Genomic DNA, 13,959 nt, shown 5'->3' on the forward strand with positions numbered 1-13,959 from the left:
TCTTTTTATGGGGAAGTAGACATTAAGTGCTCTTGTGCAAAGTGTATGTTTGAGTGCTCATAGTGCAGTCTGAGATAATTCCCTTTGAATAGGAAAAGCATCTCATGGAGACAAGGTTAAAGCCTCTTTGGTAAGATAGACTAAGCGTGAGCATTGATGGCGTACAGTAAGTGCTTCTCTCTGCTTAGTCCAGAGCACGTTTTGCTAGGATGTATACGTGGTGTCTTTTGGAATAGAGTGAATATATTTCCAGTATAACTCCAGAGCTGTATGTTTGGCCTAATCTGCAACAAATCTGTCCTTAGGAAAGGGTGTTTTGTAACAGCTTGGGAGTATGGGACTCTTGCATCCTTTTGCTTAGTTGGTAATCTGAAGGGTTAAATGGATTATAAACCAGTGATACTTCTGGGATGATGCTGAAGGTATTTCCTTCGTGTTCTGTGTATAAAGAAGCTAGTGATGAGAAGTCTGGAAAGCCAGTACAAAAATCCATGTATGTTTTCAGCTGGGTTTTGCTGGAAAGCTGTGTCCTGTCTACCTGGACATAGCCAAGACAATACTTACTTTCTTAATGTCCATAAGTTCCAGGTGCATTGCTGACACCCCTCTACTGGGGAGGAACTGCACACTAGCAAACAGTCAGGTTACTAAACAGCCAAAGATGTGAGCACATAACCTTGATGCTTCCCTGGACTTTAGCTTCCTATAGATTGAAGTCTACTCTGAGTTGTCTGTACTGAGTAATTAGTCCATTGAATACTTTGGCTCCAACTGCTGCAGAGGGGGGCTCTTTCAGACTTTCAGAGTTGCTTGTTCTAAAAGAAATTACTTTTCCATCAAGCTTAACGCTTTTTCCCCAACAAATGAGTCTTTCATTATCTGTGTGTCCGCTTTCAAAGGCACTGCGAACGGAAAATTCATCCTTGAGAAAAGAACTTCAAAGTCTGCAAATTCAGCAATCAGAGCAGGTAGTACTTTTCATCTAAAACTTTTATTACACCTAAACTAAATCTAAAAGAATCTTGCTGTGGTTGCAAAAGTCAAGGGAAAAAGGTGAAGATGTCTTTGAAGCCTGTTGGCAAAGCATCCTGTTTTCTTCCAGCATTGGTCTGGAAGCTGATACTTCTGTTAAATACTTCCTTTGCATAAGTGTCAGAAACATGGCAGATATAAAGGTTCAAATTCAGTGGCTTTTCTGGGTTGGTTTGAGTTTGCCACACAATGAAATGGCTGTGAGTTGCTTTTTTTCCAGAAGCCTAGTGCAGCAAGCACGGCTAGTTAGGCAGCTTGTACTGCATCAGCTTCATTATGCATATTTGAGCTTCCTGATGTTAATCCACCCTTGTGCAGGTGTGACTTAACCCCCTTCTGTTTATGTCTCTGTCCAGTGACACTGTCACAGATTGGTGCCAATCGGGAAGTGCCTTTCCCTGACATCCAGCTCTGCTTGCATAGCTCAGGAGGCCACTTAGTTTCTAGAAAATCATTTATGGGAGGGGAGAAGCACAGTAACTATGGAGAGGTATACATTAGTGCTGGTATGAAAAGGTTAGCTGATCAAATGCTGGTCCTGAACCTCAACCTCTCCTTGTAAAGATGGTGTCGGTTTGCTTTTGTTTTCTGGGAACTTGCAGCAGACTTGGTATTATTGGTTTGCCAGGAACCGGAGACCAACAGCTCATTTTCTCTGGAGCAGCCAGATAGATAAAATTGTTAGGCTGCTATGTAGTTCACCCAGTGCCAGAGTGCTCAAGCTCTCTACTCCTTACCCCTCAACGCTTGCAGATTGTTTTGCTCTCTTCTGTTTTTCTAAGTTGAAACTCTGTTTTGAACAGGTTTCCTTCCAATCACTGGTGGAAGAACTCCAGAAAGTGTAAGTTACTGCATAGATTTCATTTCTGATTGTTACTTCTGTCTGTCTTTATTCCATGACTACAAGTGTTTTGCTTCCCTGAAATGATATGCTCTTAACTGGGTGAAGTGTGTGTGTGGCAGGAAGCATTATCACTTTGGAAACACATCATGTTAGATCAATACCTTTTGCAAATCCAGTCGCTTCTCTGCTAAGCAGTTAACTTCATAAGCCTAACTTTGACTAGACGAGGAATTGCACTGAATTGTCAGGTAATTGTTTCTCTTCACTAGCACTCTAAAAAGAGTGAGCTTGTTCACTCTGTGTGTCTATTTGAAGTTGATAAATGCTTCTTGCTGGAATGTCCAATGAAGGCTGAAGTTCAGTGTGTGTCATTCCAGGGACTATTGATACCTTAATTTGTATTTTTAGACAGTAATAGTATCTAACCAGTAGTTCACATACTAAATATATAAAGCCAGCTTGTTTTGCACTGTTCCCAGTCTTATTCCTCCTATTTGTTTTTCCTTCTTGGTCCCACTGTGTATCCCAGAGGCTGGCGATGTAATGTGATAGCAGAACCAAAGCTTGTGTATTTGCTCAAGTAGCGCATTTGTTCATCCAGCTAATGTTGTTCCTCTACTCTTTTTAAGGATCCATGAGAAGGACGGAAAAATAAAATCAGTGGAAGAACTCCTACAAGCTGAAATCCTTAAAGTAGCAAGCAAGGAGAAGACTGTTCAGGTATCTTATCTCTGCAATACCTACCTTCCTCTCTGTGTTTATGCCACTGACTACCATTTATTTGTTACTGCATGGCATTCTATAGTGATGAATTTGTAGCATCCATTTTTGTGGCGTTTTTGTGTTTCCATTGTCCAATCCTGTCTGTTTTGTCATTGAAAAGGCTTTGACACAGGAAATAGAGGCTCTGAAAGAAGAAATAGGAAATTCCCAGCTTGAGATGGAAAAACAGGTAAAATACCTTAGTGCCAGAAGTGTGAAACAGCCTTGCCTTGGATGCGCTGCTCACTCATTTCTGTTGTAGTGTGTTTTCTTTCACTGGTGAATGTTATTGGGTAAGGGAACTTTTTAATGGTAGAGCTACGCTACTTTTGGATATAAAGCTGTAAATATGTAGTATAACTACTGCGGTTCTTCAGAAACCACATTCTTCTGGATGCCCGAGCTTTTTGGACTTCTGGTATGAAATTTGGCAAGAATTGCTATAACTTAAAGCATTGTAGCATTAGCTCTGGCTGGGCTGTCCCTGTAGTAAACATGAAACCCTGGGACATCCTTTGAGGCTGGCAACTCGGAAATTTTGAGTGCTGAAGGTGCTTCTCCTTTTGTTGGCCTTTCTGTGTTGCTAGAACAATACTACGGGTCCAAACAGTAGCTGATTTCCAGGTAAACCTAAGGCTGTTTTCTTTCCAGTGTCCAAAGAAAGCCTATCTTGGCAGAGTAAGTTTTACTCTACCTATCAGGAATGCAGCAATGGAGGAGTATTGGCTTTTTTTGGCATGCTTACTGTCTAGCATCCAAAGCAACGGGAACCCGTGTTACCTTAGGGAGCCCATTCTGCAGGCAGCTTAATCCATCGTGCTGTCAGGAAGTTTGCTTGCTTGTTTGTGTGGGGTGTGGGGGTGGTTTGTTGTGTGTGGGTTTTTTTTTTTTTTTTTTGTTTTGGTCTGCACTTTTTTCAGTCTTTCTAGCTACATTCCAACATGTCACCGCCTTTTCTTTTTTCCTTAGTGTTAAAGTTTTGTCCTTTTTAGGCAAAGCTTCATAGAATGTGTTTCTGTCTTGGGCTTTTCCTCCAAAGCAAATTCCCAGGAACTGACAGAATTATTTGTATGTGTTTCCTTCCCTGGAACTGATACAGGGCCCAGAACAAAATGCAGTTTAGAGTTGCCACCTCTGGAAAACTACATATGAGGGATGCTTGCTCCAAAGGTGGTGTATTATGCACCTTTTGGTCTCCTGCAAGCAGAGTAGAGGTTTTTGGGAATGTCTGAAACTCCTGCCATATTGTGGTAGAGGACTAAACTAAGCTACCTGTTTGGACAGCTAGTATCTACACAGATAGGTGCTGTCAGGCATTTATACAAAATTCAAAGGAAATACTCCCACTAACTCTTGTTTCTTCAATCCATGTTCAGCCTTAGAATGGGAATTTAAGGGAGTGCTGGCATTGTAGAGGGCATTTAAAAAGCGCTTGCTTGTGCAAAGGTCTAATTGACCAGGGATGATATCTCTGATTTGAGCTGCAGTTGCTAGTGAGATGGTTGTCCTCATCAGTGTCTGCTTGTTCCTTTGTCTCTTGTGGTGGAAGGGTGCTTCAGTGGGCCTGCTTGTGTTCCCATTTGCACTGTTTTCTTTTCTGTTCTGGAATTCACATTTTGAATGTGGAGAAAGTAAATAGTGGAGACACTTGGCTTCTCATAATTTATTTTCCCAGGAAAAAAAAAAATATGCATGTTTATGCTTACATAATTGTAACAAATAGTGCCTGTTTTAATAATGTCTAATGGCTTTTCCCCCCATTTCTCCCTAGAGCAGTTTATAGCATTTATGTGTCTTTTCCATGTGCACTGAACTGAAGTACTGTTTATTTTCTTTAGGTGTCGATTACATCACAAGTCAAAGAACTTCAGACTCTGTAAGTACAGTTGTTAACATGTCTGATGTGCCCCGTGCACCCCTCACTTCAGTGCTCCAGTCTGTTTTAAGTTAAAATGTTCTTGCCTGGTGTCTGCGCTTTGCTTGAAGTGATCCAGGTTGTTAACACTGGTCTTAGTAGACCTGTGTCCTTATTAGAAATACCTGGTCCTGTCTGAGACGGCGAACAAGGCGAAGTGCTGCATGGCTTCATGAGCCCCAGTTAAACTACAAAGGATTAAATTCAAGTCAGGATGGAAGGATGTAGGCAAGGCACTACAGCAAAGTTACTTTGGTAGTACCTGTGCTGTAACTGGGTGGACAAGTGAGAATTGAGCCACCATGGTTGTCAGTCCCTCATGTCCCCAACTGGTGAGGGGGAAAGAAGTATTTTTAGATGAGGAGAGCACACATGTGAAATCTCTGCAATATATGTTGGTGCAGAACTTGTCTGCTTTCACTTAATGAGCAGTACTATTGATCAAGGGCATCTCTTGCTAAGCCAGACTGAAGTGGAAGTGTTCACACATTGATTTTTAGCGGGTGAATTGTGTTTGTGCCTTTGATCACATATGCTGCTTTTGTTACGTGCTGCAAAGCATAGGATGTCTTTTTTTTTCAGATGGATAAAAGAGCAAGGGTTTATACTGCGTGTCTATATGTGTTTAATGGTATAGGTTGAAGGGGAAGGAAAAGCAGGTGAAAACCATGGAGGCCTTATTGGAAGAGAAGGAGAAAGAGATTGTTAAGAAAGGAGAATGGCTGCAGGTAAGCTTCCTTGGTATTCTAAAGGGAAATAAGTTATTCTGCAGTATTTCTGGCTGTTTAAAAACACTTCTAAACTTGCCTTTTTTTTGTCCAAAGGGTCAGAAGGATACAATTGCACAATTAACCACTAAAGTTCAGGAGTTAGAACAACAGAACCTGCAACAGCTCCAACAGGTATGGCGTGCAGAGTGGATGTGGTTTGGGAGTGCTGCTCAGTTGGACTGGGAGATGATGTTTTTGTTCTTTACCTCTCACAAAGGGTTTGCGTTGGCTTCAACCTACAGAGCTATTTTAAATCCTACTTGACTAAACTGGTAGTCTACAGTGCAGAAAGCCCACTAGTTCAACCGTGTTCATCCAAAACAGGTTTTACATGGATAACAAGTTCTGAGAGCTTTTCTTTAACCTGAGTGATACTATGCATAACGAGTAGCTTTGGTGGTCTGAAAACTTTGAAGCTTATAAACAGAATCATAGCTGTGTTGTACGTACCTCCTTGCCAGACTGAAGTAGCATCGCTGTAGGGCTATGGTCATGGAAGACTCTTGGTGTAACTGAACATAGCAGCTCCTCTTGAAGTGGTCAGGCTTTGCTACGATTCCTTGCTGGCTTCACCTGTTGCAGAAGTTGCAACTGGCTGGAATATTTTGGCTTTTGATTTCCTGCAGTGGACTTGAGAACAGGCAATGGGACATCCTTGAAGCCAAGTGTTACTTAATGGAAGAATTTTTCCAATAAGGTGGTATTCTAGCTCAGTTTGGATTTTTGTCAGTGATAAAGGGGAGAAGCTGAGTTGCACTCTTATTTTGGGTGGCTGTCTAGACAGGCATTTATCCCAGGGGAAAGGTGGAATGGAGAGAAATTGGGTGGTGTGAAGTTTGAGATGGTTGCAGTAAGCTGTGCTTCTGAAATCTGTTATGTGTTTAGATATTCTTGGAGTAATGTCTGATGCAAAATTCCTGGTATTACTTTGACAAGTATCCTGCAAGCTGTGTGGTGTCCCTGCTCATGCAAAGAGTTGCTGTTAATTTGAAAGCTTTACTGTGCCATCAAAATGAGGTTGGGAATTACTTTTTCAGGTACCTGCTGCATCCCAAGTCCAGGACCTGGAGAGCCTGTGAGTATGCTTTGTAGCAGTTTCTCAAGTGCCTGCTGATAATATGCATTCAGTGCTGGCATTTATCTTAAATTGGAATGTATGAATCGGTTTCAAGAATTTTATGGGCTTTGCTAAAATAAGCTGTTAGTGCCGATGGACGTGCACCAGCCAGCGCGTCTGCTACTGGGTATAATAGCGAGTCTGGCGTCCCTGCCTGGTGTGCATAAGTAGTAGCGCTCATTCACTTTGTGAAAGTGAATAATCGCCCAGGGCTCTACTAACTAGTGAAATTGCTGCTACGTCTTGTGTCTAGTGATAATTTCTCCTTCTGTTTAGCATGTTTAAAAGAGTGTGGATTTTAGTGCCTGTGGCTGAGTTGATAAAAGCAATGAACAGATACAGTTTACCGTTTTCAGTCTGAGATGCAATAGCCAATTCTCCAGCTCCTGTTTTATGGAGAAATGCTGCCAGACTTTCCTCTGTTTTGACTCTGCTTTGTCTGGCTGCTCTAAGCCAGAGGAAGGTTGTATGAGACTGTGCCAAGAAGGGCTCTGTTTTCAATGCAGCTCTTGTAATGTGCTGCCCTCCCGGCAGAGCTCTTCTATAGCCAGTACATGGTATCTAAAGGAGCCTCACCTTTAGGAGACTGTCCCTGATACCTTCAGAGCCAGCTGGCTTGCAGGTTTTGCTCAGGTGATGAGTTGCTTCTCTCCCACTTCATCTCTGAATGCTGTTGAGATCAGCTATGACTAAATGCATTTGCTGATCGACGTGTGAAATGACTAGCTTGCTTCAGGCCAGTTCTTAGCAGGTAAGTGTTAGTAATACATGTTGTTGCAGCTGGCATGTAGTTTTGTTAGCTTTCTCAGTTTGGAGCCATAGTGCAATGGTTTCTTCTCCATGTGCGTGTGCTCTCCTTTTGGCTGATTATTACATATAGCATACAAAATATATTTATCTTCTGCTGCTGAAAACTGTTCCAGCTAGAGTGTCTGTCCCTTTTTAGCATAAATTCTTACTTTAACCCTTTTTTCTTACTTTCTAAACCGTCTCTGCAGGTTGAAAGGGGAAGAAGAACAAATGAAGAAGTTAAAAGCTGTAGTGGAAGAAAAAGAGAGAGAAATTGCAAACCAAGTAAAACAGTTGCAGGTAAAGTTTTGATATAAGTGTCTTGTGTTGTAAGGAGTGTATGTATTGTGAGTGTATATCTATACGTATACATGTGTATATATTGCCTCTTTTCTTTCAACAGGATGTGCAAAAGGAAAATGAATCTTTTAAGCTTCAAATTCAGGAATTAAAGCAGGAGAATTGCAAACAGGTACAACTTCCAATTTACAGTGTTACTGAGTGAAGTCAAAGGGGTTGGCGGTAGCTTGTATGGGTGGCACGGAAAACCAGTAGTTATATTGACCATGCAAATCCAGGGACAGCTTCAGAGTTGGATTGCACTAAGCCAGCTTTTCTGGCTGTTGCTTATCTGTTCCTGCTTCCCTTGATCATGTGAGTTTGCAGCCTTGTGCTCTCTCTTACGCCTGCTGTATTCTTGTCTAGCTTTCCACCCCTGTCTTTACATGCTGTGTCACACCCAGGGTTCTTCTGGCCAAAGGAGGCTGCAAAGGACTCCCTCAAAGGCCAAGAGTGCAGCTGCTTAGTGTTGCAGCAGTGCCTGGTTAACAAGGCTGATCATGCTCCCCGCACCAGTATTTGCTGCTGATCTCCTCCTAATGAGTTTCTGATCTGTTTGTAGGCATCTCTGGCTGTCCAAAGTGAGGAGCTTCTGCAAGTGTGAGTACTGCCAGAAGTTGAATGCAATAGATAAGTGCTTCATTTCACTTATTGCTCAGGAAATTTAAAAGATTAAATAAATGCCGAATGTACAATATCAGTGTGTAAGAAGTGGCCAGTAAAAAAAAAAAATCTTTACTATCTAATAAAACTTTAACATAAGAGATTCTGCTCACGCTAATAATCCTCAGCTGCGATCTTCTGCAGACAGTGCTTGCAATATGTTGTGCCCATGAAGTAAGCAAGCCATGGTTGAATTACTTTTAAATGCATGCCAGCTCAGCTGTATGTCTGAAGAGTTAAATGTTGGTGTTTCAAGTAAAAGTGACAGGCTTTTTTCTTGGAACTTCATCTCAGTAGAGTGTTGTTCATATGATAAAATTGTCTGGTGGAAATCTCTTCCCAGGGAAAATCTCAGGGGTAAAAGTGTGTTATAATGTAGAGCTGAAGTGCACTAAAGAACTATGTGGAAGCTAATGCCATACCAGCTTATATTGTGCTACACAAATTGCCACTGTCATGCATCTTTGGCTGAATTATTTTTCTTTCAAGTTAAATGACTTAAATTATGGACTAGGTGCTTGAAAAAGAATGTTCTTATCCAGAAGGCAGTGCCTGTTTTGTGGCGTTGTACTAGCGTGGGCTGGGCGACTTATCCTTGTCTAATGTGTTGCCTTTCCATGGCCTCGATAAATGTGTGCAGATGCCTGTTGTAGGCAAACAACAGCTTTACAATGGGCTTTGCTCTGGCAGTCCGCAGTTCACAGAGCAGTAGGAAGCAAGCGGTACTGCCAAGTCAGCGAGAGCGGCTTTTCAAAGAGAGTCTGTTGCTGGAAGGGAAGGCAAATTAGTGTATGTGAAAGGGTGTCAATGCTTCACTTGAAATTTCTTAAATGTCTCCTGACTTGTTTATGATTCTTTTTGCTAATTCAGGGTTGCAGGGAAAGAGAAGGAAATCGCCAGTCTCCAAAATGAGCTCACCTCTCAGAGAAATGCTTTTGAGCAACAGAGGAAAAAGAACAACGTAAGGAAACTCTTCTCCCCACTCCCCAAACCCCAAAGAACAACCAAACCTGTGTGCATAGCACTCCTTGATGCCTAGGCATTCTGCTGAGAACATGTTTCTGACAGTTGTCTGCCCTATTGTGTCCCCTGGATGCTCCTCTCCTCTTTTCCTGGGAGGTGACTAAGCATACCTTACTTAACTGCTCAGAGTTTTGTCAGCTCTCTGACAAGTTGCTGATTTGATGAGAGGGAGTAGACTTGCTGGGGGACACATCCCGCAGCAAGTTCTCGGACTTGGATTCAAGCCTTCTTAGTCCTGTCCTTTGCCAAGGGAAGAAGAGGGAGTTTGGGGATGGAGGGTGGGAGCGTGAAAGGTGCTGTGCTCTGACAGAGTTATGGTCCTTGTGTGTGGACATGGGAGGAGGCATTACCTTCAGGGCACTCAGATCTGGCTCTTCCCATTCCTAAGAGTGACTAATCCTGATCTCCTGAAGGAGGTGAAGGACAGTGAGCCTTCCTTTAGAGCAGCCACTGATGGTGCAGTGCAGGTTGGTTGTGGGTGGACGTAAAGATTGTATCTTCCATCACAGAGCTGTGAAGTTACCTCCTTGTAATACATTACCTGTGCAGGGCAAGAGAATGGCATCTTTTAAGTTACATGGAAGAAAGTTGTTAAAATACAGGGGTTTTGGTTCACCTGTCTCCTTGGTAGTCTATAAAGTCCAATGAATACCGTGCAATAAGGTTTGTTGCTTAAAAGTGGGACAATATAAGGAAGGTGCACAAGGAAAATAGTGGGAATGTGAGCTTTTGAGCAAGTAGTGTTGCTTAAGAGCTGAAATAAAGTAGGGGAAAAGTGGCTGAGTAGTATCAGAAGACAAATGAGCTGGAAAGGTAGAACATATGCGTGCCTGTTTCCTGGGGAATTGCAAGGTCTAAGTACCCTTGGTGGTGCAGGCAGAAATCTGGCTACTGCTAAAGGCAGACCACGGCTGTAGGTCCCAGCTTTCCGCATTGCAATTTTATCCAATCTTGTTTTTATGTCCTGTGAAACAGCCCTTAGGATAGCAGACAAATAGAAGTAGTAAAGTAAAACTAGTGTAGGTAGACGCTAGGATTTGGATGCCACTTTGTGTGGTGAATTAAAAAAACTACAGCCTTTCAAAAATAGCCCTTTGCTAAAACAGATTGCTCTGAGGGTTGGAAAAAAAAAATCTAAATCCCAAGCACTGTAATCTCCTCCCCACAAGGCCCGCCATCCTTCCTAGATAAGAGCTGCGAGGCTCTTAAGAGCTCTCAGCCTCCTAACTGAGCTTGCATGTTGACGTCTTGTGGAGTACACGTTTGATGACCTCGCCAAGAAAGATGCAGGAGCGCAGCACGGCACGGTGGTGTTTCCACGCAGATCTGGGGTGTGCTCGCCACTGGCAAAATCCCAAAACCTCCCAGGAGGGCTGGTGAGCAGCAAACCAGTTTTCTTTGGGTACAGTGGAGAGCGCTGTGTAGGTAAATGCTGCAAACCAAGGCCCTGAGCTTTGTGTTTATAAAATCAGCCCTGGCATAGTAGGTTTGGGCTGAGGCCCAAGGATCTACGTAGCTAGATCTGGTTGCAAGATCAGGGGCATAAATGTGTACACCTCCATGTATACTCGGGTCCATGCTGGGTTCTGCAATGCGACATGCCTAACACTCTGTTGTGTAATCTGTGGTTTGGTGTCTGTGTTCCTCACTACTTTTGAAAACTTCCCTCTTTCTTCTTACAAGTGCAGTCAAAGTGTGGGGTCGCTGTAGCGATACGCTCTGCAGTAACACTTGGATCAGTTTTGGACATGGGGGCAGGTTGGGCAGAAATTGGCATTTTTTTCCCCTTTTCATTCAAACTCTTTGAACATCACACTTGTTTTTGCTAGTGTATGTCATCTTACCCGGCAAAATCATCTTGCAGTAACCAGCATTTAAATGCAAATGGTGGAATGTAATGCAAAATATATCTCTGAAGTAAAAGCGGAAACAGTTTGAATATTGGCTGAACTGAAATCATTCTTTCTAAAAATGATTAGGACCTTCGGGAGAAAAACTGGAAAGCAATGGAAGCATTGGCATCAACTGAAAAATTGCTGCAGGACAAAGTGAACAAGACTGCCAAGGTTGTAATGTTAACTGCTAGAAACGATGCGTTAAGCTAGAAGCAGATCTGCAGCTGGTTTTTAAATGAAATGGAGGCATTTAACTTTTACTGCAATTTAAATATAGTCTGTTCTGAGTGATCATTCATATACTCTCACCTCTGCTTCTTCCTGTTGTCTTCAGGTTTCTTTTATTTTTTTTATCCTTATTTTGTGGGCATGCTGATTTTTGATTTCTGTTTGCATAATTGTTAGAGCTGTTGTGAATCACTTTTTCTTTGTGGGGAGCTCTAGAACAAAAACTGTGCTGGTGAGCAACCTGCTTTCATCTACTGGGCTTTCACTGTGCTTGAATAAATTTATTGGACCTATGAAGAACTAGAACTAGATTATTATTTAAAAACCTGGGAACTTCTCAGGAAAACGGTGTCACCACAGCTGTGAATTTCTTCCTTGAGAGCATATGAAGCTTGACAGGTCCCATCGGAGCCAATGTTCAAAATTATATGGGACGTGAATTGCTCTGAAAGGAGCTTGCATTTGCTATGAGCCTGATTTGTTCTTAATTGTCGCTATCCAGATTTCAAAAAAAGCATCAAAATAACTTTAAAAACACAAGTTGGGTAGGTAGAAGCAGAGGAGCCTCCAGTTTGGGATCGTGCGTCTGTGTTTTGGAGATGTTTCTGCTCTTTGCTCGGCCCCGTGTTCAGAGAACTTGTGTACCTGCTTTTGCTGTGTGCTAATGCTTGCCTGCTTTCTCTTGCAGTCAGAAGACTTCATCAAACAGCCATTTGCCACTTTTCGGTGGTTTCTAAATTGCTGAAAACTAACACTCTTAGCACAACTTCACAACCTAATGTCTCCTGTCCTTTTCTGTCTCTGAATCTCAACTTATTAATGCCACCGATCTCTTGCAGCAGAGGAACCCAGAGCAGCGAGGCGCAGTAACACTGATGTGAAAGAAAAAAACAAACCCAAATATTAGTGAGGGATTTTTGCTGAAAGCTGCCTTCTGCACAGGGTTTCAGGCTTTCTGTGTTTAAACTTATACGGGAGCCTGAGTGTCGTATGGCTAAATTAAACCAATCTGCCACAAGCACAGCAAGCAAATGTCCTGTGGCTGGACTGCTTTTAATGTTAAATGGAACGATGGATCTGTGGTGCCCTTGGCTCTGTTTATTTATATTTGCAGACCAATGACAAAGAAAACCTGGAGATAGTCACACAGCTCTAATAATTATTTCCCATTGCATCCAGGCTTGGGGAAGGAGGATGTAAGGGTCTCCCTCTTGAGTACTTAAAAGTAATATTTAGAAAATACGGTCTTGCTTTCTTGGCCTGGTTCAAATGTGCATTAACACAAAGTTTCCTTTTGACTTTAATTCTCTGTTTTTGATGTGGTGATGTTAATTTATGGTGATGTTTTTTTCCCACCTAAAATTGTTTAAAATAAGTATGGATTTGTAAAATACTGTTGATTGACCAAACTTCTTTTTTTTGAGATCGCTCAACTTGAGTGGCAGGGTTGGTGTGATCTGTAGATGCAGTTACTCAGCGCAGTGTAGTTTGTGTTGTGAACAAGCAAATGATGGTGTAATTTCTGTACAAACAGGCTAGATTGGAGGAGAACTTAAGAAAATAAAAGCTTAAGCACGAACAAATGTGAAGGCCAAATTCTGAAACAATTCAGTGTCAATTTTTGAAGCAATTTAGTGGCAATTTTGGAAACTCTAGTGCCTTTCTCACTTGAAAAATGACCTTCTAGGTTCAGTTAGTTATTCTAGGCATAGAAGAGGCTATTGCCAGGTCTGTGGAGTGTGTTGCCCAATCTCACATGAGCCTTTTTCTTGGTTTAGGAGAAGCAGCAGCATTTGGAAGCTGCCGAGGTGGAGACGCGTGAACTACTGCAGAAGCTCTTTCCTAAAGTCTCTCTTCCTTCTAACGTGGTAAGAGAAGGGATTCTTCCTACCCTGTTGCTGGGGACCAGGGAGCTCTGGTCCTGCTGCGCTGGGCAGTCCAGAGCGCTTCCCTGCAGTCCCCTCTGCGCCAAGGTTTTTGTAGCGGGATGTGAGTGTCTTCTGCTGGTAATACCTGTACTTGCCAGCAGCAGAGAGGCAAAGCTGCAGGCAGTTACTTCAAGAAAAGTGTTAAAACAACAAAAAAGTTATTATCTTGGTTTTGGTTTTGTGTTTTGTTTTTTTTTTTTTTTTTTTTTTTTTACTGCCCCAACATCTGATTCATCTGCCTGTGTTATCTTGTGTCTAACTGAGATAGTAAATTTTCAGGGGCGGATAAGGTCTGCTGCATGTTTGCTCACTGTCTGGCACAATAAGGATCCATATCTTCCCCAGCAACTGTGCAGATAACAGCTGGCCTCCCTTTCCGGAGGGGCTGCGCTGCCTCAGTGCCAGTTAATATGGTTCAGTAGGGTTTGTTTTGTTCTGAAAGTTCCTTTGAAAACCACTGATTTCCAATTTTATATTCTTGGTGGCTTTCAGTTGTTTGCAAGGGAAGTGCACTGGGTTCATATGGTTTAGATAGTGGGAATGATGTGAAGTGAGGCTGGAAAAATGGGGTCTGTGTTTCATTTGTAACGTCTAGAGGTTTTGAACATTCATGTTTAAAATTATTCTCAAATGTGCTAAAGTTGGTCTCCTGAT

General features: G+C 42.3%; 1 protein-coding gene across 10 annotated transcripts in view; it reads left to right on the forward strand.

The window, feature by feature from the left end:
* The window catches only part of KTN1 (kinectin 1), a 79,017-nt gene that overhangs the window by 51,154 nt on the left and 13,904 nt on the right, over positions 1-13,959 (forward strand). For 6 of the 10 annotated variants that reach the window (XM_030038323.2, XM_041129645.1, XM_041129644.1 and 3 more), the window contains 14 exons: positions 900-968; positions 1,836-1,873; positions 2,506-2,596; positions 2,760-2,828; positions 4,477-4,514; positions 5,191-5,281; positions 5,378-5,455; positions 6,361-6,398; positions 7,439-7,529; positions 7,633-7,701; positions 8,131-8,168; positions 9,102-9,192; positions 11,234-11,320; positions 13,156-13,245. In XM_030038323.2, the coding sequence (XP_029894183.1) occupies positions 900-968; positions 1,836-1,873; positions 2,506-2,596; positions 2,760-2,828; positions 4,477-4,514; positions 5,191-5,281; positions 5,378-5,455; positions 6,361-6,398; positions 7,439-7,529; positions 7,633-7,701; positions 8,131-8,168; positions 9,102-9,192; positions 11,234-11,320; positions 13,156-13,245 (978 nt within the window). The remainder of the gene's footprint in view (positions 1-899; positions 969-1,835; positions 1,874-2,505; positions 2,597-2,759; positions 2,829-4,476; positions 4,515-5,190; positions 5,282-5,377; positions 5,456-6,360; positions 6,399-7,438; positions 7,530-7,632; positions 7,702-8,130; positions 8,169-9,101; positions 9,193-11,233; positions 11,321-13,155; positions 13,246-13,959) is intronic. The other 4 variants (XM_041129646.1, XM_041129653.1, XM_041129643.1 and 1 more) reach the window with 2 other exon arrangements.

The sequence above is a fragment of the Aquila chrysaetos genome, chromosome 2, assembly GCF_900496995.4.
Source record: "Aquila chrysaetos chrysaetos chromosome 2, bAquChr1.4, whole genome shotgun sequence".
In the NCBI taxonomy this organism is placed as follows: Eukaryota; Metazoa; Chordata; class Aves; order Accipitriformes; family Accipitridae; genus Aquila; species Aquila chrysaetos.